General features: G+C 37.9%; 1 protein-coding gene across 3 annotated transcripts in view; it reads left to right on the top strand.

Annotated features, from left to right (window-relative positions):
* SLC44A1 (solute carrier family 44 member 1) overlaps positions 1–27,275 on the top strand; it is a 217,127-nt gene that overhangs the window by 58,608 nt on the left and 131,244 nt on the right. For all 3 annotated transcript variants that reach the window (XM_040241010.1, XM_040241025.1, XM_040241018.1), the window contains exon 3: positions 7,922–8,064. In XM_040241010.1, the coding sequence (XP_040096944.1) occupies positions 7,922–8,064 (143 nt within the window). The remainder of the gene's footprint in view (positions 1–7,921; positions 8,065–27,275) is intronic.

Below are 27,275 nucleotides of genomic sequence, written 5' to 3' on the forward strand. Positions count from 1 at the left end.
CTTGCAAACGTCATTTGAGAACAACCCTTTTCATGGCTAATGGCAGAAGTGTGGACACCAACCAGCTCCTGAACCAAGGGAAAGAAAACAGGGAACTTTGATGAAATATAACACATTCAGTAAAATAAAAGAGTGTTAGTTTTAAAAATAATAGATGGCTCAGTTTCACCAAATCTAGGATATTTAGAAGACATCAGAATTACTCATTTTCTAACTTAGAACTTGTAAGATATTGTTCAAGAATCTACTTAGTTTAATGGAGTAGAAACTGAAATCCAGCATCCAAGGGTAGAGGAGATATTCTTTGCTAACAGAAGTAGTCCACAACCTCTCCCCACCTCCTGAGTTTCCCTCTGGGACAGATAGCAGCTGACCTTTCAAAATTATGTTTATAAAAATATGTACCTACCTCCCAAGGTGCTTTTGATTTTCTGTGCTAAAATAGCTCAGGAAAGTGCAATCACTAATGTTAATAGGCTGATTTGGGAGTGACTGGAGAGTCAGGAGCTATTTGTTTACTGAAGTATTTTAATGCAATGGTAATTAATATAATGTTGATTTCAGTGTAGTGGTAATTAAGACCCATTGTGTGTACTTTTAAATGCAGGCATAGTGTTATTTGGTTTGGAATGTTTCTTTTTATGGATTACCATTCCTTGGAGTAGAGCTAACATCAAATTTTACCATGTGGAAACTGGAGAAATCTCAAAGTTCTGTTGCCTACCTTACTGGCATAACAGTAGACTAAAAGTTTTTTTGTCTTCTCAATATTTGTTTTGTATGTTTTTGTGATGGTGGTTTAGTCACTAATTCTTGTCTGACTCTTGTGACCCTGTTGACTGTAACCCACCAGGCTCCTCTGGCCATGGGATTTCCCTGGCAAGAATACTGGAGTAGGTTGCCATTTCCTTTTCCAGGGGATCTTCTCGACCCAGGGATGGAACCCGGGTTTCCCCCGTTGCAGGTGGTCTCCTGCATTGCAGATGAGTTCTTTACTGACTGAGCCACGAGGGAAGCCTTGTATGTTTTTTAAGAGTTGCATTTCATTTTTGTCTTTAGATTTCATTCTGTAGTACCTTTAAGAGAAACATTCAACAAATATTTTTTGAGCATTATCATGGGCTTGATGCTATCATATATATATTTATCTCACTAAATTCTCCCAATTACCCTATAAAATGAGTTTTATCCCAGTTTACAGGCAAAGTACAGTGAATATTAGCATATCTAAGAATATACTGCTGCCCATGAGAGGCAAAAATAGAAAAGGAACTGGAATTTTCTGCCTATATTCTTTTCATTTAATGGCCAGTTGCTTCTGCTTTTATAGGCATTTTTTTTATTCAATCCTCTTACAGCCTATCATTCAAACCATATCTTTACTCACTGTTCTTACTTGCAATTCTTTGCTCACTCCTTGGTGTCTACTCTCTAGTTCTGAAATATTTTAAGATCTTGTCATCTTTCACTCACCTTTACCACTAAATCTTTTTATTTACACATGTTCATCTCATCATAAATATGTGTACTTCTCTTTTGTTTCTTCTCTTACTTTTAAAATATTTTCCATGCTTGAATTGTCTAGAACTTAGGGTATTTTTTAAAGTAAATTTCTGTCAGTCTTTGTGAGAGTTATCATCTCTGAGATTGGAACTTATTTGGTATTTTGAGATCATTGGATATATGTTTACCCTGTTCTGAAAAGTTACATGAATTGTACCTCTTAATTTCTATTTTCCATTAAGGTAGTAAACAAGTGGTTCTCAACACTAACTGAATATTAGAATTTGCTGGGATTAAAATAAAAATACTCATTTCTGGGCCCCACCCCATTGAATCTGATTTAATCTCTTTGATTCTAATATTCAGCCAGTGTTGAGACCCATTGTTGTAGGCACTGATATACTATTGCAGTTTTAAGCAAGAAATGATATAACTGGGTTTAGAAAGATGGCCCTGGTAGCCAGTGTAAATGTAAAGTCATTGTAAAGGGGGAAGAGATTTCAGGCCACCACTTTGGAGGCTGATGCAATGGTTCAGATGAGTCTAAATAAGAGGTAAAAAACCTGAAATAAAGAAGTAGTAAAAGAGAGCAGGAGACAGATTGAAGAAGTGGGGTTAATAATGTTTGATGTCATCAGTGTTACAGGCAAGTGGGATACTAAGAAGTTATGTTATGGGTTATATTATGGGATGTGTGTATGGTTCAGTGTAAGCTTTTTCAGCTCAGATCCTACTCCAGCTCCTTGTAGGTTCCAAAATCACAGTTTCTGTGCACATGAAGGAACAAGAGTAGGGTGGATAAACAAAGTGCAACTCTTAGTACCCAAGCAGTCGCTTGATTACCAATAAAGAATTCCTCACTAAGCATGGCTTGTGTAATGAAGTTTGGGCCACATGAGCTCAAGGTTCTTCCCACCTTAGTTAGGCTGACTTCATTCTGTTCCAAGGAGAGGTATATGTGAAAAGAGGAGAGAAAAGAGATTCACCTGGACCAAATCTGCCCAGATCACAAAAGTCAGGATAAAGAGGAAGCTGGGGCTCCCCTAGTGGCTCAGTGGTGAATAATCTGCCTGCCAGTACTGGAGATGCAGGTTCGATCCCTGATCTGGGAAGATCCACATGCTACAGATCAGCTAAACCCGTGTGCTGCAACTACTGAGCCCGTGTGCCTCAACTACCGAAGCCCACATGCCCTAGAGCCTGTGTTCCACAACAAGAAAAGCTACCTCAATGAGAAGCCTGTGCACCCCAACTGGAAATTAGCCCCTGTTTTCTGAAACTAGAGAAAAGCCTGCACAGCAATGAAGACCCAGCACAGCCAGAAATAAATAAATAAAATTTTGTATATCCTAAAAGGAGTACATGCTTTGAAAGACAGAAGATACAGACAACTCATACAACTTATTCCTAATCATTATTGCTGCTTACTATGGACTGGGTACTATTCTCTGCACTCAACACAGATTTGATTTTCACAACTGCTCAGTGCTACTCTGGTTATCATCATTCCCATTTTACAGATAAGGGGGCACACGGATATGTTAAATAACTTGTCCAGGATTACATGGTGGCAGCATTGAACCCAGGAGAGAAGAGGAAGAAGGCAAGGCCTCAAGAGACAGTCCCTTCTTTGTTGCCTGGAAGTTCTTGAGAACATGGACCTGTAGAACACAGTAACCTTACCTGCCAGTTAAATGTTGTCTACTCAATATTTCAGACTCTTTGAGCAAAGAGTTCAGCATTACTGCTTCCTCTAGTGCAGAGCTAGAAAGCTAGTGTCCTCTCCCTCTGTATCTTAGCTGTGCAGACTAGTCAGAAATGGTGCTTCTGATGGAGATGGGGAGTATGCCGGAAGGGAAAGCGGTTTGGGGAAACGTGGAAGGAACTGAGTTGTGGACATGTAGGATGTGTGCATAGGGATAAGCAGTTGGAAATACAGAGTTGGAATTTTGGAGAATGATCTGGACTAGAGCTGAATTTTAGAGCCATTATTGCATAGGTCGTCCCTTCAGACTGCTTTCAAGGACCTTTTTTATTTTATAGTCTTAGTCTAGTTCTCCGAGCGTAGTGTTTCTACCTCATTAACTCTTGTGGAGCAGGCAGCACAAAGAGAAAGATTCAAAGACTTACTGAAGTGTTTAGTCACCTGTGTGATGGGCTGTGCTTTGCCAGGATCATAGAATAGGAAGAACAGCATGCCAGAAATTACCTTAAGGTCACCTGATCCAAATGACTGCCTGCTCTCTGTTAAATCCTTTGGGTTTTCTTTTTTTATTATTGTGGTAAAATATACATAACTTCATTTTCCCTGGTAGCTCAGCGGTAAAGAATCCACTTCTAATGCAGGAGACACAGGAGGTGCCAGTTCTGTCCCTGGGTTGGAAAGATCCCCTGGAGAAGGGAGTGACTACCCACTCCAGTACTCTTGCCTAGAAAATCCCATGGACACAGGAGCCTGGCACATACACACATACATAACTTAAAATTTGTTATTTTGCCTATTTTTAAATATACAGTTAAATCCATTTACTTTTAATCTACTCTTCCTCACCCTCTGCACATACTACATGCTCAGTCATTAAAGTGGATCAAATGGGTCCGTACTCTCCCTGAAAGTATAGTCTAAAAAAGTTACTCTGTTTCTATTAATAGTTTTCCTTAGAATCATAAAATTTTGGAATTGGAAGGACTTTTGAGATTAATCTAATTCATTCCTAGTGACAGGTAAGGAGACTGAGCCTCAGAGAATTTAAAGTGATAAAGTGACTTATGGGGTCATGAGTATTTGCAGCTGGTTTCAGTTCTCAGTACATATTCTTTGTCTATGTTTTTTTAATTGCTCAGGCTGCCCATGAAATAGCCTCTCTGATTTTAGCTTCCTCATGCCCTGTTATTGTTTTTTTCTTTTGAGAATATCTCAGTTCTTTTTAGGGTGAACTTGGTATTTCCTAGACTTCCAACCATTCTTGTTTTTTCCTTCTTTCCTCTTTCTTAGAGTAATATGTCCCATTAAACTTTAAAGAAATCCCAAAATCTGGCAGATTGCCAAAGCTTTTAAATTTATTTTTGAAATTTGTTTGCATAAGTATTAGTTCTGCATCAGACTTTCTAATCCAATGCTGTTTGCTGAAGGAGATCAACCCTGGGATTTCTTTGGAAGGAATGATGCTAAAGCTGAAACTCCAGTACTTTGGCAACCTCATGCAAAGAGTTGACTCCTTGGAAAAGACTTTGATGCTGGGAGGGATTGGGGGCAGGAGGAGAAGAGGACGACAGAGGATGAGATGGCTGGATGGCATCACTGACTTGATGGACGCGAGTCTGAGTGAACTCCGGGAGTTGGTGATGGACAGGGAGGCCTGGAGTGCTGTGATTCATGGGGTCGCAAAGAGTCGGACACCACTGAGCGACTGAATTGACTGACTGACTGAATAGCCTCCTGGTCTCAGAGTTCTTGGAAAAGGAGGAACAGAAGCCAAGTGTTACTCTAAGGTTTGACAAGTTAGTTACTAGCAGACTGACTCCAAGTGTTGTTTGAGGTAAGAGAGATAGTCTTTGAGAAAAAATTCTGGATATATTTTCATTAATCCCTGGGAGAAGGCTATCAGCCTAAAGTCTTGAAACACAATGCCATATTCATACTCCCTCCCCACACCTCATGCATGTTTTGTTGACTTTTTTTTTTTTTCTTCAGAGCAAAGCTAAGACCTCTGCCTTGCTCAGTGGTGTGGTAAAGGCTCCATGTGTGAAATTCAAACATTGCTTGTGAAATGAAACATGTCCTTTTTTTTTTGACTAAGAGTGAGTGAAACTAAGCCAAAACTCTTACTTAAATTGAACTAAACTTGTGATGTGAAGGGGAAATGGACACAGTCCATTAATTAGCCAATTGTTTTTCTCCCACATAGGCAATAGGCACTCATTAGCTGCCAGATCTCGCCTGGGATCTACCATCTATCTCTGGTCTCTTTATCTGATTTGAGTCACCTCCTATTTGTGATTAGATTTGTCTGTTCCTTTTCACTCTCTCTTGAAATAGCAGTTCTGAAAGCACTTCAGTAGCTCAGTCATTTTAAGATCTTAACCATGATTCTATTCCTTATGAATAGATTTCCTTTCTCTCTAATGATTGCTCCCTACTATAGGTGTATAAAAGCTTTCCTTATCCCCCTTACAACTTGCTTCATTAATGTGATTTCCTTCTGCTAAATAACACTGCATCTGCCTCTTGGAGCCATTGAATTATACAGTACATTCTGTAAAGTTTCTCTCACCCTATTTTAATTTCATGTACCACATTTTTTCTCATCTGAAACTATATTGCTTCCTGCATTTGGATTTCACAATTTTTTTAAAAAAAGGAGATTGTCTTTTTAATTATATTTGGCCTAGTTCTCCATTGTCACTACTTGTACCATATGGGACATCTCCGGGATAACAATCATGGTTTCTCTCTCTCTTACTAGCTTCCTATTCCCCTTCCTTTCCCTCCTACAGCTTCTCACCCTCTCTACTCTAATGCTTTGGGAAGCTACTAAGAAGTTTAAATGGCCTATGTGAAAATATGTCAGTGTTCCATTTTACCATATATATGAAACATTTATAATTTATACTCTGCCTACATCCCAGAGGGATATGAGGTGGCCTATAACTAAAAAGCACAAACACACACATGCACAAAAACACACACATGTACATTTCCAACAGTCCTGTTAAACAGTCATAAAGGGACTTCAGAAACCACTGAAGGCCATCTCTAACACAAAGTACTTATCAAACACAAGAAGAACGTTTCTATAAAAAGTGAAAGAAGAACATAACCTTTTAATTATGCAAGGGCTTTGCTATTTTAGACGAGTAGTGAAAGAAGATGGTAATTGTGGTCTGAATGTTTCTCTGTAATGACAAAGTGACTGACAGTATTTCTCACTCTCCCCACACCCCCTAGAAAATTTTTTCCCAAAATTTAGAACTGAAGGGATTTTTGGTTAATCCCCAATTACTGTTATCAACTTCTTTAGTCTGACTTTTTCATTAGCAGCTACAATATATTGACTACCTGCTGTGTCCAGGCCCAGCTAAAAGTTAGAAATGTGTTATCTCATGGATGCCCCATCATTTGGCTGTGAAACAGCTGATATTATTTCTTGTCATAGATGAGGAAGAAACAGTCTAAGAAGGTAAATGGATCAAGGTTATACAGGTGGTAAATGGTAGAGTGAGGGTTTGAATCCAGATCTTTCTGGCTCCTCTTTCTATTTCTCTATGATGCCTCTCGTTAAAAGACCTGTATTGGAAAGATTCGCCATTAACCTTAGTATCTTTTGTTAAAGATAACAGAAACTCAATCTTTTAGAGACCACATTGCAAGAATATATCTTAACCTCTGTCTTTTCTCCCAACTCAGTTTAATAATAGTGACTCACCTTATTTCCTGTTCTTATGCCCAGTAGCCTGCAGTTGAGTGTAGGGCTTATTGCTTTGCTTTGATCAATGCATCCTTGACTTGGCAAACATGATGCAGTTCTGAAGTGAGTACCATTTGCCATTGGTACTGTGGTGAAGCATATCCCCATGAAATGAAGTGACCTCTGTGGCACATGGACCCAGGGCCTCACTGTCCTTGAGTCTCCAATATTCAGAGCGTGAATGTACTTCACCGTATAATTCTTTGGCTTCTACACAACTTTATTGCAGGAAGAAAACAGAAGTGTTGTGTGTACTGAAGTGATAATTTGAAACCCACATACCTATTGTTCTTTGAATTTTTGTCTTTCATCTGTTGCTATTCTTCATTTAACAGAACTCTTTGACAACCAAATAAAACTAAAGAATGGTGGTCCAGTGGCTAAGACTCTGAAATCCCAATGCAGGGGGCCCTGGCTTCAATCCCTGGTCAGGGAACTAGATCCCACATGCTACAGCTAAGATCCAGTGTAGTCAAATAAATAAATAATAAAAAAAATTTTAAAGAATGAAGAAAGCTAAGTTTGAGTCTTATGCCCTGATCTTTACTAGCTTCTATGGCCTTGTATGACTTATTTACCCTCTCTGGGCCTCAGTTTCCCCATCATGAGGATTAGAGATAATGTATGATGAGCAGCTGGTACAGATCCTGGCATCGAGCAGATGTTCAGTACAAAGATGCTGCTATTATTATTATTATAAAATGCAAAGACATACTTACGATGTAAAAGCTTGAGATTTGTTTTGTTATTGTAGTAAATAGTGTTTCCCTGTGGACTTCTTTGTACAGCTTATGTGAAACCCAAGGAAAACAGTGGAATAGTGTTTGCAATAAGGAAAGAGAGCTCTTTGTTCCCTTCAGCGGACAAAAGAAGCTCATTATCGTATCAAGTAGTGGCTGTTGCTATTGAAATGGTTTATTTGTATGTTTTTTTCTGTGTTTTTCTCCTAGGGATTTATTTGTGGCTTTTCAGTAGCAACAGGTGCAGCAGCAAGACTAGTATCAGGATACGACAGCTATGGAAATATCTGTGGGCAGAAAAATGCAGAGTTGGAAGCAATACCAAACAGTGGCATGGACCACACCCATCGGAAGTGAGTAGACTGGCTGAATGGTGACCATTGTGGGAACTTGAGCGGGGAGGGGGCATCCTGCTTTTTTTTTTTTCTGTTATAAAGATAATATCTTACTGAATATTATTTTTATATGCTTCCTCTTGTATTTTTTTTTTAACTGTCCACTTGAATCATTTCTGGTTTTGGTCTATAAATACATTTACCAGGAAACAAAATTAGGTGCCATGTTAAAATGGCCCACCTTGAGGTTTTAATGAGTAAATGCATGATTTGAGAGAGTTACTCCTATACTTGCACTCTGTTTTCCCATTAGCCTTTAGGCTGTGCATGAAGTTTTAACCCAGAAAACAATATAATATTTTTCTTCCTAAGATTGCTTGATGGAAGGCAGATGGATAATAGATTTTGACACAGTAAAGCTATAATGAAACATTTTGTGGTGCATCATTTATAAGTACACACTGATTTCCAGTTTTATAAAAGATATATTTTCTTTGTCAGACTTTGAAATTTCATTCAGGTTTTCAAGGTTCAGGTTTTGGATTTCTTAAAATTCCTGACTTAATCACCTTTTTTCTTCAAAAGAGCTATTATTTCATTTTTACTGTCTATGGGGAAAAAGATATCCTATCAAATGAATTGTATGTATGATGTCAATATATTTGTTCCAAACTGTGTATTTATGCCCATCAAACTTTATTAGACAGGTCTAATATATAAAGACAGGTCTTTAGAATTAATCACACTAATTTTAAGGTTAGCCAATTCCATTAGTGAACTTTATAGGAGAAGGCTAATGCAAATAAAAACATTTTTTAGACTGTAGTTCTATAATATTTTGAGAGATATAATAACTATTTATTGTTAGATAAATATGTTGATTAAATCTGGGCCCCTACTAAAGTAGATTAATTTGATAAATTTAAAAACTTGAAAAAATCCAAATAGTTAATCTTAAAAGATATTTCTCCATTTAATGAAGGAATAATGTAGTTCAAATAAAAAATTTTAAATAGTAATAATAAATATTTGTATAGAGTGTAATAGTCAAGAAGTATATGATACCAAACTGTGGGATGGGGGTAGCAAAGGCTTAGAGAGATTGAAATCACCTCCCCAGAAGTCTGATGGGCAGTGGACTGTCCAAGACAGACCATGATCTTTTCTCTTGATAGGTACCTGCATCCCTTAACAGGAGAAGTAAAAATTGGACTTGAGAGCATAATTTGCAGGATTATTTCATTTGTCCTTCTTTTTGATTGCTTTATGAAATCAACACAAATTTTAGGCTTTGTGTTATTTGCTGTAGCAAATCTACCCATGTGTTTTGTTTTTACTTCTCATTTTGGAACAGTTTTAGACTCACAGAGAAGGGCAAAAATAGTAGAGTTTTGCATATCTTTTTTTTTTTTAAGGTCGTGTCAAAATATTATATACTCTTTAATGCTGTTGACATGTACCAAACATAAGATATTACCATTTGGATAATTGAGGAGACAGGAGAAAAAGGACTTCAGTTCCTTGGGTTTACTGCTCACGTCAGGTCATGGTCATTTTTGTGGCTCCCTTTTAACTTGCTAGTAACTCCAAGCATGTTCTTATAAAGTTTGTGTAATTGTCAGTTCCTCCTTAACCTTTTGGAGGTTCATTTGGTTAATTTTTAAGAAATATTTTATTTTATATTGGTGTATAAGTGAGTAGAAGGCACAAGAGATGTGGGAAGAACCCTGGAGGAGGAAATGGCAATCTACCCCAGTATTCTTGCCTAGAAAATTCCATGGAGAGAGGAGCATCATGGGCTACAGTCCATGCGGTCACAAAGAGTGAGACACAATTGAACGCACGCACACACACACACTCATTCACACAGGTGACTTAACACTGTTGTGTTAGTTTCAGGTGTATAGCAAAGTGGTTGTTATACATCGACCTGTATCCTTTTTCAGATTCTTTTCCTGTTTAGATTGTTGTATAATACTGAGCAGAGTTCCCTGTGCTGTACAATAGATCCTTGTTGGTTATCCATTCTAAACATAGCAGCGTGTACATGTCAATCCCAAACTCAGTTTTTAATTTCAAATCCTCAGATTATTCTATGTACATTTTGGCCTCTTGCAAAGAATGCCTGCTTATTATTCTGAAAAAATGGTTCCTTTTCCCTGAGTGCTTAGCATAGTTGGGACACACTCATGGATAGCTGTAGGGTAATCCCTCAAGTATAGCAATGCCTTAGCTTATGTATCCATGTTAAAATTTATTTTTGATCTCTACTTCTTCTTCTTTGCACATGAGCATTTTAGCCCTGAGTCATTTAAGTATTTCTGTCTATGAAAGTGAGAGTGATGGTCACCCATCATGTCCACTCTTTGCAACCCCATAGATTGTAGCCTGCCAGGCTCCTATGTCCATGGAATTCTCTAGGCAAGAATACTGGAGTGGGTAGTCATTCCCTTCTCTAGGAGATCTTCCCAACCCAGGGATTGAACCTGGATCTCCTGCATTGTAGGTAGATTCTTTACCATCTGAGCAACCAGGGAAGCCTATTTCTATCTATAAATGGTAATTTTTTATAAATGAATGGTACAGTTTTGAATGTACCTTTCTAAGGTAAGTCTATACTATTTGGATTTGAAAGGAGATAGACAGTCTTTATGTTTATGAGAGTCCCTTGGACTGCAAGGAGATCCAACCAGTCAATCCTAAAGGAAATCAGTCCTGAATATTCATTGGAAGGACTGATGCTGAAGCTGAAACTCCAATACTTTGTCTACCTAATGCAAAGAACTGACCCATTTGAAAAGACCCTGGGAAAGATTGAAGGTGAGAGAAGGGGATGACAGAGGATGATATGGTTGGATGGCATCACCGATTCAATGGACATGAGTTTGAGTAAACTCCAGGAGTTGGTGATGGACAGGAAGGCCCGGGTGTGCTGTGGTCCATGGGGCTACAAAGAGTCAGACATGACTGAGCAACTGAAGTGAACTGAATCTATACTCCATTCTCTCTTTTTTTTTTCCTGCCAAGTGTATTGATTTTCTCCTTTTTCACACATACATCTTTGGCTTTATTATAAATACCATACCCTTCCATTCCTACAGGATTTTTTATACCTGTTTTGTCTTGACCTTGATCATTTTCTCCCATCCCTTATCCTTAGCACCTAGTACTTGATACTTACTAGGGCCTCTACACATAGTTGTTAAATAGGTTAATGAATGAATCCTCTAAAATATTGAATATAGCTAACTTTCTTGCCTTCATGAATGTTGTTTTTTTTCCTATTAGAAAAAAAAAATCCTCCTATTCTTCATGTGGCTAAATTCTATTCATCTTTCAGATCTCAGTATAAATGTTACTTCCCAGAAAGGTATTTTTTAAGCTCATGATTTAAGTTCTATTGTGTCCTGTAATATGTGTAATTATACATTTATTAAATGTTTGTCTCTTCTAAGTTTCATGAAAGCAAAGGTGAGGTCTGCTTTGTTCATGGCTATATCCTCTGTACCTGGAATGTAGTAGACACTCAAATGTTTGTCGGATGGGTAAATAAACTTATTTATTTTTGAATATGTTCTTAGTGAATTAGAGTCTGAGGATCTGAGTATTTTAAGGTTATTCATGCATTTTGCTGATTGTCTTTCCATAAAGTCTATTCTATTTACATTCCCACTGATAGTGTCTGAGATTGCTTTATCTTTGCTAGTATTATTAGTTTTTGTACAAATTTGATTCAACCGCAGAATGGTATTTTATAGTTTTATTTGCATGCCTTTGATTATTCATGAGTGTGAAACCACGGCCCACTGCCCGCCCCCCGCCCCCCACCCCCACTACATGTTTGTTGGCCTCTCCTGAAGACCTTTGTGCCAGCACATCTATTCTTGGTCTTCTTAACTCTAATCCTCTCTGTCCTTTATACTGTGATAGGATTAAGTTCTTTAAAGCCCTTTTTACTGTCATTTCCCTGCTCCAGAGCCTTTCCTTTTGTGTTGTTACCTATTGAAAATGAGCCCACTCAGCCCTGGCGTGACCTCGACCCCATGTACCTCTGCAGTCTCCCCTCACTGTTTCTCAGTGTAGCGGGGCCACTCTCCGTGATATTCAGTTGATTCAGCCTCTGTGCTGTGTACCTCTCTGCCAGTCTGAATTCTTGAAAGAACGTGGGACTTATATACCCTCTCTATGGAATATTTCAAAGTTACCTTTATCCCAGAACTTTATATTGGATTTCTGTTGCCTTTAAGTTGTTATCTTAATTATATTGTGCTACTCATCTGCCTATATTAATGATCAGTTGCTAGATAACAATATTTCCATAAACATAATGGCTTACAGCATGAGACACTTATTAAGTCACAGTTCCTCTGGGTCAGGAATCTCGACGAAGCTTAGCCGGACTCTTGCTTCAGTCTTTTACAAGGTTGCCACAAGGTGTTAATTAGAGCTGGGGTTCTCCTGGGGAAGTTCTCCTACCAAGCTCAGGTGGTTGTTGGCAGCACGCACTCCTCAATGATTGTTAAACCAGAGCCTTAACTCTTTACTGGCTATCAGCCAAAGGCTACCTTCAGTGCTTGCTACATGGGCCTCTCCATATGGCAGCTTACTTCAAAGCCAACAGGAGAGGGTGTCAATGCAGAGAGATACAGACAAGAGAGTCTGTTAGCAAAATGGAAGTTACAATATTATATAATGTAACTGTACAAGTGATAACCCCTCACCTTTGCCATATTCTACTGGTTAGAAGCAAGTCACAGGCCCCACCCAAATTTAACAGGAAGATTCTGAATTATAGGAGGTAGGGGTAATTAGGGCCTCTTATAGTCTGAAAGCCACACTGCCCAACTCTGTCTCCCTGGAGCACCATGTTTTGTATGACTCCCAAATTTTAGTACTCAAGAGTCATTTTATAGGGGCTTGTTGAATTACAATAAAATAGGAAGGAGGTAAGTCAAGAGGGACATGAGAAGGAGAATGTCTTTGACCTATTCTAACCAGAAAATTTAAGATGCTAAGATGACTATAAGAATTCTATTTGTAGTAAAAAGTTTGTATTTTATTTTATTTTTATCATTTTAATTAAAGTGTTCTTTTCTCCCCAAATAGTATTTACTGTAGTAATAAAGATGTATAGGAACATGGCAGACAATATTTTATGAGATACTGGAATGCCTCAACCTCAAATGGATTATGTCCCAAAGTTAATTTTTAAGTCAGTTGGATGAGATGTGTAAAATTTTTCTGCATAGAAACAATGCTATAAATAAGGCTCTGAGGCTGGGTCAACCTGGAAAAGCTCATTTATCTTAGAACCATAAAGTACCAGAGATGAAAGGGATCTTTAAGATTATCTAGTGGGTAACATCCTTAAAGCATCACATCAAATACATGTGAGCACCAACGAAGACCCAAAGAAGAAAGTGGTTTGTATTTATAGCCGAGCTCTGGTGGTAATGGTCCTATAAAGCATGGGCATTGCTTATAGCCAAACTTTTTTTTTTTTGGTAGAAAAGATTAAGGTGATAATAATATATTTTGAACTGATTGATGATTCCAAAAAACGTATCTTTTCTGCCACATTCTACATTGCCTATCATTTTCAAAACCAGAAAGCTAGTTTTAGAGTGTATGTGTCAATTTTTAGATAGAGAGAATCATTATTATTATAGAAAATGTTCCCAGAAGAGAAGCCCCCATCTTCCATACCAAATTGGATAAAGCAGAGATGCTTCTAGTTCTAAGACACCTGGATTAGTATATATGAGACTATATGGTGCAAAGTGTCTTGCTCTTTTGAGCCCTGGTAAGATGACTGGGGAGGCATTGTGTTTTCACCATGGATACTCCCTTTTTCTGGGTGCCTGGGATGGGGTAGGCTGTGGCAAGGTGGCAGTGCTCTTAGTCTACATAGGCTATTACAAAGCCAGGTGAGGGTATGTAGGGAATTGCTTTTAATCATTTTGATATAGGCATTTTATTACTAATAGAATTCTGTTCTCCATTCTGCAGACAATCCTAACACACAGGTTAGTGTCTACTTTCTTTGTTACTCTAAGAAATTTTCCCAGTATATCTCACTTATCAATATTGATTTTTCTGCAGAGGTTCTGAAGGTGTATTTTTTGCACAAATCTAACTTCCTTCTTTATCTTTTTGGCTTTTCTCTAAGGAATCCATTAGTCCCTATTGCTGATAAAGGCTCTGTGGTCCTAAAATGCCTTTCAGATTTCAGATAAATCAGTGTTAACAAGATGTATAGGAAGTAGGCTTCTGAGGAGGTTGATGGCATGCATGTGTAAGTAAAATCTATCAAGGGCATTTTGTTTGAGACCTTTTTCAATTACCTGCGTAACATTTAGCAGGGTATCTAGTGTGAGTTTTTCTTCTTTTCTTTAACTGTCTCATCTCCCAGAAATTCACAGCCTAAAATGTTTGTGCTGTAAGGGCCCTTGAGATCACTGAGTGCCTTCATTTTGTAGGCGAAGAAACTGGAATCTAGGAAACGTCAGTGAACTGACGAAGACAGTAATATCAGGACTAGTCTAGTGCTAGATATTACTTATCAGGACTAATCCTTAGTCTAGTGCTCTCTGCATTATATGCTACACTCTGGTAAGCTACACAGTGATTCCCTTTCTCACCTTTTTTGCTTTTGGGGCCTCTTACTTCCAGCATTTAAAGATGAAATAAACTTTTAGTAGAACATGTAAAGAAGGACAGGTTATATAAATCAATAAAGTTATAACTAAAGAAACTTTGAAAGGAACCGAAATACCTATACAATCTCTAGAGGCTTTGAATAATTTGCAGGCAATCTTTATGTGTTTCTTTTTCTGTCAGATAAAGAATATGAATTTTAATGATGAAATGCATTATACTTATTTCACATTTGGACATTTTTTTACCATTAGTATGTTTTAAATATTCATTGAAAAGCAGGTAGTTTAAAACTGATGTTACTCTTTTAGTAAGATAATTGATTGTTTAATAGGCAATAGTCTTATTTTAAAGAAACTCTAATTTTATAATCTCTACATGAATACAGAACAGGACTTTAACGGCCACTGATTACCTTCTCTAAAGCTCAGAAGCCTGTAGCCTTAGTGTCTAGTTTAGCCCACCCCATGATTGCTAACTAGCTTATTAACTCCCCCCACCCCTTGTTTCTTTCTTTTTTTTTAATTGAAATATTGTTGATGTCTTCCCAGATGGCTCGGTGGTAAAGAATTCACCTGCCAAGCAGGAGATGTGTTTTTGGTCCCTAGGTCAGAAAGATCCCCTGAAGAAGGAAATGGCAACCCATTCTAGTATTCTTGCCTGGGAATTTCCATAGACAGAGGAGCCTGTCAGGCTATATAGTCCACGGGGTTGCAAAAAGTCGGACATGACTTAGTGACTGAATAGCAGCAGCAGCAGTATAGCTGATGTACAATACTGTATAAAGCTTATTAACTTTCATAAAGCCTTATTTATTATTTAGGGGATTGGTAGTGATATTATACCCATATGAAGAATGTGTTTACTCTTTACGCATGAGCAGATTGCCAAGCTTTCTGGGTCTAGACTATGCTATATTAACCATATATTTTAGGAAGAACTTTATTAAAAAATTATAATATAAAACATACCTCTTTGAAGATTTTTTAAAGAGTTATCAAACCTCGTTGATCGTGCATACCTGTCTCTGTTTGGAAAAAAATAGAAAAGTAAAGATAAAATTTGCCAGAATACTCACTTTGAGGATCCTTTTATCAGCTCTGTACAGTTCTTCATGTTTATATGACTGAGACTTACTTCTCTTCCTCTCAATGACTTAAATCAAGTTACTGCCCTACTAAATGATTATCCTTCACCAGTCTCTAAATTTCTGTTATTTTATTAGTCCTCGACAAACGTTTATTGAAAATCTGCTGTGTTCTAGAAACCTTTATTAAGAATAACAAAATAGGAAACAACCTAAAGGGCTGAAAAAAAAGATTTGGTTAAATTCATTCACTCATGAATTATATTTCTTGGGCATCTACTTGGGGCTAAGCTTTGGAGATTATACTCTTGATAAAAACAGGCACACTTTTAGCTCATGGAAATTATAGTCTAGCGGAGAAAACAGAACTTAAAATCATCAGATAATCACAAATGTTATTACAGCTGTCAAAAGTGTTATGAAAGGTGAGATGTAAAGGTACCAAAGAGGTTATAACAGGAGGACCTGGCCCAGCCTGAATACTATGGAACAGTAAAAATGATGGTACAGAATTCCATCCATTGACATGGAATAGCCACATAATGCTATTAAGGAAAAGATAAAATTATTAATCAGTATGTATCTTGTGATTTATATATATATAATATATATATAATACATGTACAAAGTATAGAATGACATGAAAATATTAATAGTATGGTTAACTGTTGAATTATGGATCTTTTAAATTTTCTTTTATATTTATTTCTTTTTCCCCTAAGTTTTCTACAATCAATATATATTGTTTGGACAATTAAAAAAAAATTGGAGTTAAAAAAAGGTCATTCACAGTCCCTGTCTTAAGAGCTTGCATCCTAGGGAGGAAGACAAAATACGCAGACACACTGATGGTGCAATGTGGGATAGCCTATGAAAGTTTTGTATATTGACAGCTGGGTAACTTCAGTTTCCTTCGTTCCTAACGGCAAGCTGGTAGGGACAGGAAGGCAATTTGATGGTAGCCCTGGGACCACCATTGTGTTCAGTTCTCTTGCTTCTGTAACAAATTGCTATAAACTAAGTGCCTTAAAACAGCAAAGTTCTCTAAATCTGAATTCTGTTCACAGCATGGTTCAGCTGGTTCTCCGCCCCAGGTTTCACAAGGCTGAAATCAGAGGTTTGGCAGGGCTGTGTTCCTCACTAGAGGCTCTTGGGAATCAATCTTCTTTCAAGCTCATTCAGGCTGTTGGCTGAGCTCAGCCAGTTTCATGTGGCTGTAGGATGAGGTTGCATTTCCTTGCTGGCTGTCAGCCTGGGGTCATTCTCAGCTTCTAGAGGTTACCTGTGTATTCTATAGTGTGTATCCTGTGGCTTATGGTCCTTTTCCTTTAACAGCCGTGGGTCAGAGCTTCTTATGCTTCAGTCTCTCTGACTTCCCCTTTGCTAGGGTTGCATCTTAGTTCTAGATTGTCCATGTGGGTTGGCAAATCTCTCAGCCAATGACTCGGGGTTCAGGAACAGAGTCATTTAAAGTAAGAGTTTTAGACCCCCAGTTAAGTGAGTTGGGGATTCAAAGCAGGACTTGCATTCTAGCAAGGGTGAAGTCAGATAAAGTAGATCTGTGGAAGGAGGGCACACAGAGTGAGAGTGGGGCAGGTGAGAGCCAGTGCTAGATGGTCACATGCATTCTGAGCCAAGAGGTAGTTTCAGGAGCCCATCTGTGGTTGAGGATGGTATTCCAGTTAGAGTGCCCAACCTGTTCCTGTTGGCTGAAGAACAACATCTACAGGTTGGCGCTCTGCAGGCCAGCCTGAAGCCTGGTGAAAACTGGTTCACACAGTAAAGAGCTTACTGCTCTGTCTTGCTGAGTTGTGGCTCAGGACAGAGGTAGTGCGTTTGTCTGCTGTGCTGGGTTTTGTTTACAGAATGTCCAGGGTATTAAGAGCAGCCCAGTAGATATCTGCTCATTCCCACACTTAGGGATAACTTTGGACAAATGGACATACTTTGAGCATTTGATAAGTTTGCCTGTGTTTGGAGGGAAAGCACTCTCCTCTCTGCCCTTCTGTCAAGTACTCTCTGACTCCAGCATTAGCCTACCACCTGTCCTAGCCTGGCTCAACACGAAAAAGAACAGCCTAGTTAGATACCTGGGCTTGCCAGGTGACTCAGTGATAAAGAACCTGCCTGCCAATGCAAGAGACACGGGTTCGATCCCTGAGTCGTGAAGATCCCCTGGTGGAGGAAATGACAGCCCACTCCAGTATTCTTGCCTGGAAAATCCCATGGGCAGAGGAGCCTGCGATGTTAAAGAAGCCCTTCAGTCCATAGGGTCACAAAGTGTTGGACACAACTGAGAAACTGTGCAGCATAGATCCTTCACTTAAACTTGCATTTGTGGACTCACTTGCCTACAAGTCTACAAGCATTTGGAAACAGTAACATTTATGCTATTCTATGGAAATTTATTGTATTATTTATGCCATTTTCCCCCCTAAGTTTTTCATTTTTTTCTCTCATGGAAAATGTTAGTTATAAAAACAATAACTAAGTTTTCAGAAGACAAATTTATGGGGCATCTTTGGAAAATATTTTTTGTCATTTCATGACTGCAGACTCTTTATCCTGAATTTCTAAAACACTTTTTACAAAGTTACGTCTGTATTGCTAGTGAACTTCTATCTCTAGGATAATACTTGCTCTGGATAATACTGCTAGGAATTTGAAAGAAGAGATCCAGTTGCATGCTATAGGAAATTTAGGATTTGAAATGTTGAGCAGATTCTAAATAAGGAAGTAAAAAGCCACTTAACAGAATTAGATGACAGGCATGCACCTGGGAACGGGAGGGATGGTTGGTTTCTCTGTGTGTTCCCTGCCTAAGTTGTACACTTGACATGTCTAATTTAAACAACTGATTGCGCATGCTAACATAGAGTCTTACTACTTGGGCTGGTTCCAGGTTAACCAGGCAGCTGTAAAGGTTGTCATTTTGTCATTGTATATAGGCTTATAGGGGAATGGCTACCCACTCCAGTATTCTTATCTGGAGATTCCATGGACAGAAGAGCCTAGCAGTCCATGGCTGGCTGGCAGGCCACAGTCCATGGCGTTGCAAAGAGTCAGACATGACTGAGTGTCTGACGCTTTCACATAGGTTTATATGTGTGACCTTTGTAATTTGCTTAAGTAATTATTAAACATTTCAACTATGAATTTTATAGTCATTGATTTCCCATCTATTTATGTTTATCTGGTTGTGAGTGTTGAGGGCAACTGAGAAGTTAGAAGATACGTGGTCCATACATGACCACCCTCAATTCTGACACTACATACAAGTTCAGGGGTCCACAAGACCAACCTTAGGTTCAATAACTTTCCAGAAAACCTCACAGAACTCACTGGAATCTATTACAGTTATAGTTTATTACAAAACTATTAGGAAAAGCAAACAGATTTTAACAGAATCTAACAAGAGAAGCTCTACTATTGTTCTCCCCCCTTGGAGTCAGGGCATGTTTCTTGCCCAGCACTGATTGTGATAATATACATGAAACTGTTGCCAGCTGGGAAGCTCACCAAAGCTTCAGTCTTCAGAATTTTATTAGGGCTCTAATATGCAAGCATGATTCATTGCCCAGGTAGCTGATGCAGCTTCAGCCCCTCTGGTCAGGTTGATACCATATGATCCAGAACTCCTGGTCTACATAACATTGCTAATCTTTCTCTGGGTGGTCAACTTCTACCTTAAATCCTATCTGGTGTGTCCTGCCTCCAGCCTTCACACTGTTAGACTGCCTGTCATGATTGAAATTTCAGGCGAATAAAGACACTCCTACAAGGCTTAGAGATTAAATCTTTCAAAAGCCCAGGGCAAAGTCCAGACCTCTTCCTGAGTAGAAGTTAAATTTGTTACTACCCAGTCAGACTCTTTAGGTTGGATTTTGTAAAATATATTTTTCATGATGAAATTTGAAGTATATTATGGTCTTATTAGGTTATGATTTACGTATAATAATTTACCCATTTTAATTGTATAGTTTTGATAAATGTATGCAGTCATGTGCCCTCTATCATAATCCATACTTCTTTTACCCCCACAGTCCTTGCCCTCCAACAACCACTGATCTGTTTTCTGTCACTATATATATATATATATATATTTTTTTTTTTTTAATATTTATTTATTTGGCTGCACAGGAGTCTTGGTTGTGGCAAGACAGAGCCTTCAGTTGCAGCATGTGGGATCTAGTTCCCTAATCAGGGATTGAACTCAGGCCGCCTGCCTTGGGAGTGCAGAGTCTTAGCCACTGGACCACCAGGGAAGTCCACCTTGTCAGTATAGTTTTGCCTTTTCTAGAATTTCTTATATATACATGGAGTTGTACAGTGTGTAGTATTTTGTGTCTCACTTTTTTTCCATGTAGCATAATAATGTGAGTCATCCATTTGTCAAATATATTAATAGTTTTTTTTTCTTTTAATTCCTGAGTAGTATTTCATTGTGTGGATATATCATGTTTTGTTTATCTGTTCACCAGTTTTTGGATATGTGGGTTTTTCCATGCTTAAAATTATTTTTTTTTCTATTGTGAATAGATGTTGTATGAAGATCTATTTTCTTACTCTTGGGTAGATACCTAGGATTGGTATTGCTGAGTCATATGACTCACAGTCATATGATCCTATGTTTAACATTATAAGAAATTAACAAGCTATTTTACTAGGAAAGGAGGAAATTTACAGCTGCTCCATCTCCTCACTTTGTAATCAGTCTTTAATCTTAACTATGGCACCCCACTCCAGTACTCTTGCCTGGAAAATCCCATGGACGGAGGAGCCTGGTAGGCTATAGTCCATGGGGTCGAAAAGAGTTGGACACGACCAAGCGACTTCACTTTCACTTTCACTTTCATTCTAAGATATGTGTAGTGGTATCTTACTGTGGTTTTAATTCTTATATGTCTAGTGACTGACGATGTTGAGCAGTTTTTTTAAGTGCTAGTTGATCATCCATATGTCTTCTTTTGCAAAACATTTATTTAAATCATTTACACATTTTAAAATAAATTGATTTGTTTTAAGAAATTGAGAGTTCTTTATGTATTCTAGATAAAAGACCTTTCTTGGGAGTATTCTGTAAATGTTTCTCTAATATGAGGTTTGCCTTTTCATTTTCTTAATGGCATCTTTTGACAAATAAAAGTTTTTAATTTTGCCGAAGTTGAATTTATCCATGACATAAATTTTAGAAACGTCACATGAGAATGGTTCATGCTTTTGGTGTTATAAGGAATCATCACTGTACCTCAAAGTAACAAAGATTTTTTTTTTGTCTGTTTTCTTCTAGAAGTTTTTTTATTTAGAGCTTATGTTTAATGTTTGTGTACAGTGTGAAGAGGTCGAGGTATGTTTGTTTGTTTTTCCCATATAAAAATCCAGTTATTCCAGCGGCACTTATTGAAAAGACTGTTTTCCCCATTGAATTACCTTGTCATGTTTGTCAAAAATAGATTTCAAGTCTGAGGGCATGAAGGAGGTTGATGGAGTTTCTAGTAGCAGCAGTTAGCAAACTCCAGTTGATGGAGTTTCTAGTAGTGGTGGTCTATTTAAAATTAAACCAAGTAGGGATGTCACTTTTTTATTGTATTGTTTTATAAATAATTGCAACAGATCATATGAAAAAGATAAGTGAAGTATGTGTAGGTCAGTAGAGCGACTGACACTGCTCATTAGTGGCAAGGGACTGTAACCTGAAGGTTTAGGAGATTCAAGAAAATCACATCTTGAGACGCTTAAATCATGGGTTATAAAACATTTACCTAACTGAATTCAGCCATTTATTTTATCTGTAGACAAAATGTAATGAAAAAGATAACATTAAATTATTTTATTTAAAAATCTTACAAGATATATAAAAAATAAGAGAAATATAATCTACTTCTAGTTGAGTAGTCTTAATATGATAAAGATGACAATACTAACAAAGTTAATTTATAGATTTAATATAATACCAGTTGAAGATCCCAATAGGATGTTGAATTGAATTTGATTGATAATATAAATCACACAGTAAAGGAGCAGGCAAGAACTTCAGGGGAGACAAATGTTTTAAAAAATTATTCTCATTCATAAAATTAATATTTGAGAGGATTGGAATTAGTACATACATTGTAAGGTAATTAAATGAAGATAAAAGATCCGGCCCCCACACTATGGAAGTAAAAAAGAGATTAGACTGGAAATCTAGGTTAAGTGTAGTTACTAAAGTTGATCACCAATTTAACTATGAACTTTCTGGCTTTTGAAGACAGAAAGGGAAACTCAGAGGTTTTACCAGAAGTTACGGTTCATAGGCCTTCAGGCAGACACTGTTAGTCACTTAGGTGGCCTGGGAATAAGACAACAGGGAATGTTGGACACTTTGAACTTTATATATGTGTACCTGTATAAAGGAGAGGAAGAGGTGGCTAATAGGTTTTCACTGATTCTTGGCACTTGGGTACTTGGGCTCAGCGATACTAATTTTCCAAGAGAAGCCAGAAATTTATAAAGCACCTTTATGATCCAGTCACCTCCCAAAGACCCCTTTACCTCCTAAGACCATCACTTTTGGAGATTAGAATTCAGTGTATGAATTTGGGGGGGACACATTCAGACTGTAGCACCTATCATCTACTGTCTTTTAAATACTGGCAATTGGTGTACTGGCCAAACAAAATGTGTACTCATTATCTGAGTAAAGTTTATGTGTGTGCAGTTGTTATCATCTAATTAAGGATTGTGATGTTTAAAGAGGAACAAAGGAGTTTTTGCCATTCAAGACCAAAACCTATTCCAAGGTATATTAATAAGATTACCTGAATGTGGGTCAATAATAGTGATAGAAACAAAATAGAAATATCAGAAATAAACTCATAGTGGTTTAATATGTGAGAAATCGGTATTTGATTTTAAAAAAAGCATTGTTGAATGATAATATGAAGAAAGCTACATTTAAATCTATTTTAATCTCATACCATGCATCATAAATTTCAGATGAATTAAATAGTTTTTCTTTATTTTTAATTGAAGGATAATTATTCAGTATTGTGTTGGTTTCTGCCATACATCAACATGGATCAGCCATAAGATGAGTTAAATATTTTTTATACAGACATTGTATACCTACCTTTATTATGGAGAAGAGATCATTTATCCATTGTTGAAGCAATAAAGAAATAAATTAGTACCAAGGTAATCATGTATAATTATCAAAAACTTTGGTTCTCTAATATAGAGGAAAAAGCAATGCAATGAGAATAATATTTATAGATTTTCTCTGATAGGTAAGATTTCCTATGAAATTGTCTACCTTACTGTAAGTAGTATTGGTTTACCCTGTCACCATGGTTGGTTTACACTGGAGAGAAAAACATGAATATGTGTGGCTTAAAGATCTTCATTTGTAGTGAAGATAATAGTAGTACCTACTTCCTAGAGTGTTTTGAAGGAATAAATATGATAAATGATGTATACTCCTTAGCACATTGCCTGGAACCATAAATGGTAACTGCTATTTATTATAATCCTCTTCATTGTTACCATCTTCCAAAACAAGTTTCAAAGTTACTTATCACAGTTTTTAACCCAACTGGGAAAAACACAGCTATTTGGACCAACTTTACATTTGTGTAGTTTATAAAGCACTTGCACATATTCTGTTTCATTGATTCTCAGCCTGTCCCTGGGAGATGTTTTAATTTCTTCTCAGTGGGGCTTTTCAGGATTCACTGTTCTGTAGTCACAGCTTCATCTTTGTCATTACCCTTAAATCAATTCAACCTGATTCAAGAATTCCCCATTCTGACCACAGCTTTCTCTCCTAGCTTGTGTGTTTTTCTTTGTCCGCTAGAGTCATTCTTTGACTTCTAGTTTTTTGACTCCTCCTTCTTTCTCTCTTTTATCCCTATTTTTTCTGATAATTTTTTCATAATATTGTGACATTATCTGTCCCCTGTCTCTGTGTTTCTCTTTCTCAAAGATTAAAAAAAGATCTGTGATGGGCAAAGAGTTTGATTGGATATGTCTCCAAAGAAGAGAGATCAATGACCAATAAGCAAATGAAAAGAGGTGTAACATCATTTGTTACCAAGGAAATGTAAATCAAACCCACAATGAGTTACCACTTCACATCCACTAGAATAGTTATTATAAAAAACACACATAGTTGACCAATGTTGGCAAGAATGTGGAGAAATTAGATCCCTCTTATATACATTGCTGGTGGGAACAAAAAAAAGTGCCACCACTCTGGGAGACAGTCTGGCAATTTCTCAAAATATTAAGCACAGAATTACCATATGACCTAGCAATTCCACTCCTTGGGATCTTACCCAAAAGAAATAGAAACATATGTCCACACAAAGACTTGTGTACAGATGTTCATCATACCATTATTCATAATAGCCAAAAGAGGAAAACAGCACAAATGTGCACCAACTGATGAATGGATACATAAAATGTGTATATCCACATGATGGAATATTATTTAGCCATCAAAAGGTGCAAAGTACATATATATGCTACAACATGGACAAACCTCAAAAATATTATGCTAAATCAAAGAAGCCAACACAGAAAACCACATTTTATATGGTTACATTCATATGAAATGTTCAGAATAGGCAAATCTATGAAATGAAGGTAGATTAGTGGTGTCTTCTAAGGCTGGGGGTTAGGGAGTATAGGGGGTTTGAAAGTGGCTGCTTAATGGGTATGAGGTTTCCCCTGGGAGTGACAGTGTTCTAAAATTAGATTGTGATGATGGATGAACAACTTGGTAAATTATACTTAAAAATAGTGAATGGGACTGTACAGTTTACAGTTTAAGCTCAATAAAGCTTAAAACTAAAAAGAAAAATAAATGTCTGGCTTTTGACTCTTAGCAGATAGGATTTCCTCATTATGAGCACTGGAACAAGTTGACTGTGAGAACCATCCGTTTCTGTAGTACTGACCATGAACTTGGGATTAGGGGTATTCTTCTAGTTAACTAGATAAATAGAAAACTTTTCCTTGTAGCTCTTATGAAATACTTTTTAAAGACTGTCTTAATTTGCTTTCTGTCTCAGATTAGTATAAGGAACACAATATGATGTCTGACTCCTGGCAATTATTTGTTTCTTTATAGGACAAGTATAAGGAGGAGAAAGACACTGTAGCTAAATGGGAGGATCAGTTTTCCCCTTCTGTTTCCAGTTCCATGCCTTTGTTTTGCAATGTTGCTGCCTCTTTTGGCTCTTTGCTCATCTTACTTTACTCTTAGTTTTAATCTCTTTGGGGGCTTTGATAATCTGCTCAAAGCTATGAACTATGAAGTCTCTCTTCAGAAAAACTACATGTGAATTTGCATACCAAATGTTGCTTACAATTTCAAGAGGATCATAAATTTCACCCAGGATAAGAATCTCAACCCCATACACTGACTTGGGTGATCTTATGCTCTCTGGCAGTGAGGTTATCATTTATATGCTGATAATTCCAAAATCTGTTGCGTGTCCAGATTTCTCTGCTAGAACACTGCAGCCATTTGTCCAGGTCCAGTTGGATACTCCACAGACACCCCGACTCAAATTGTCTGAAGTTGGAACATGGTCTTTATCCCTCCATACTGAATGTGTCTTATTGAATAGAACAGAAGCCCAAGCCAAGAATGCTTTGGCCACTCTGGCCTAAATCAGATGCTAAGTATCCTTCTTCATTTCTTCCTTTCCCCCTCTCTCTCCAGTCAGCAGGTTTTCTTGATTATGCATACATGCTCTTGAAATCTCTCTTTCATTCCCTTTCCCACACCAGTGCAAGTCCTCCTTTCCTGGTAAGAGATTCAGTAGCCCCCTGACCAGTCTCCTTGCTTTCGCTCTTACGTTTAATTCAGTCTCTCAGTGACATCTGGCAAACTCTCAATGGCTTCCCAGTGTCTTTAGAACGAACTCCAAACTTTCTAACATCTTTAATACCACTTGCAGGGCTCTATGTGATCTAGTTCCAGCTTACCTGTCTCTTGTGTCGCTGTGCACCTCAACCATCCCAGCCTTGCCTCTTTTCTCAGTAATGCCGTGCTGTCTCTCACTTCTTAAGCCTTTGCATGCTCTGTTTCCTCCCTGCTCCCACCGCTGCTCTTCCACACCTTGCTAACTCTTACTCATTCTTTAGGTCCTGGCTATAGATTTTCTTTCTTTTGGACTCCTGTCCTGACTCTCCATTCATAGCGCCCCTTTGAGGCATCCTTTGCCATCCTCTTTTTTTTTTTCCTGTTAAAGCATTTAGACACAGTTTTGTCATTGCCTCCCTCCTTTCTGGGCTATAAATACTAGGTAGAGAGACACTTGTTTGTGTTGGTCTTATTTTTCACTGTATTGCTAGTGCTTATTTAGCCCTGCACCTGGCAGAATGTTCAATACATTTCTGTTAAATGAATGAGAGTTATTTCCTTTTACCTAAAATATCTTCTTCCTTACCTTCCCTCTACTCTTGCAGCACTTGGTAAAGTCTTACATGCGTACCATCCATTTATTAGTTTACAAATAAGAATGAAGCTCTTTTCTTATTCCAGGTACTATTTTAGGTACTGAGCATATAGTGATGAATTATACAGTTAAATATCTCTGCCTTCTGGGAGTATTAACAGTGGAGACAGATAATAAACACATAAATAAGTAAAATTGATGTTGTATTATTGCGTGTAAGTCCTGAAGAGAAACAAATAAAGCAAGAAAGATGGGTAAGGCACATCAGAGTAGAGAGGTGGTATTTTAGATAGGGTGTCCAGGGAAAGCTTCACTGAGAAGGTGACTTAAGCGAAGGCTTGAAGCAAGTGGAGGAGCTAGCTATTGGTGTGCTGCTCTCTGGGGTAAGAACCTTTCAGGCAAACAGATGTGCAAAGGTCCCATGTGAGAGTATGCCAGAGTGTTTGAGGAACAGGCCATAGACCAGGGGGCAGTGAGGTCAGGGAAGTAAATATTCTGAGTATCAACTGCTGCTTTCATCCAACCCCTGGGCCTCCTCTTTAGTTTTTTTTTTTTTCAAGCTCTCAGTGCTGTGAATTTCCCAGGAAGGACTAGGAAAATTTCTCTTAGCAGGGCTCTGTGTGTCAAGAGCTGCTGTGGTACTGGTGTAGAAGGCTGCCATGTGGGTAACAGCTCGGTTGCTTCTTTGAAGGTTGGGGAGGTGCACGCTTAGACATTTCTTTAACATGCACTGCCTCTTTCTCAGGATAGTTTCACCATGGCCTCTTTAGGATTGGGAAGGCAGTGGGTACATGGGACACCACGGTTGTCGGCTGCATAGGTTGGACTATCCAAAGTTCACCCCAGCCCTTTTTTGTTCAGTCTGTGTCCACGCAGTCTTGGGGACTTTATAACATTGTACAGTTCTTTCAGCCACTACTGGGAGGTATAAATTGGGAGATAAATATCTGATCACAGTTTGTTTTTCTCTCTGCTCTTAGCTTTGTCCCAGAACTTTGAGGGCCAGGAAAGCTATAGTTAATTATGTGTTACACTTA

This window comes from Oryx dammah, unplaced genomic scaffold (assembly GCF_014754425.2).
Source record: "Oryx dammah isolate SB20612 unplaced genomic scaffold, SCBI_Odam_1.1 HiC_scaffold_1, whole genome shotgun sequence".
Classification (NCBI taxonomy): Eukaryota; Metazoa; Chordata; class Mammalia; order Artiodactyla; family Bovidae; genus Oryx; species Oryx dammah.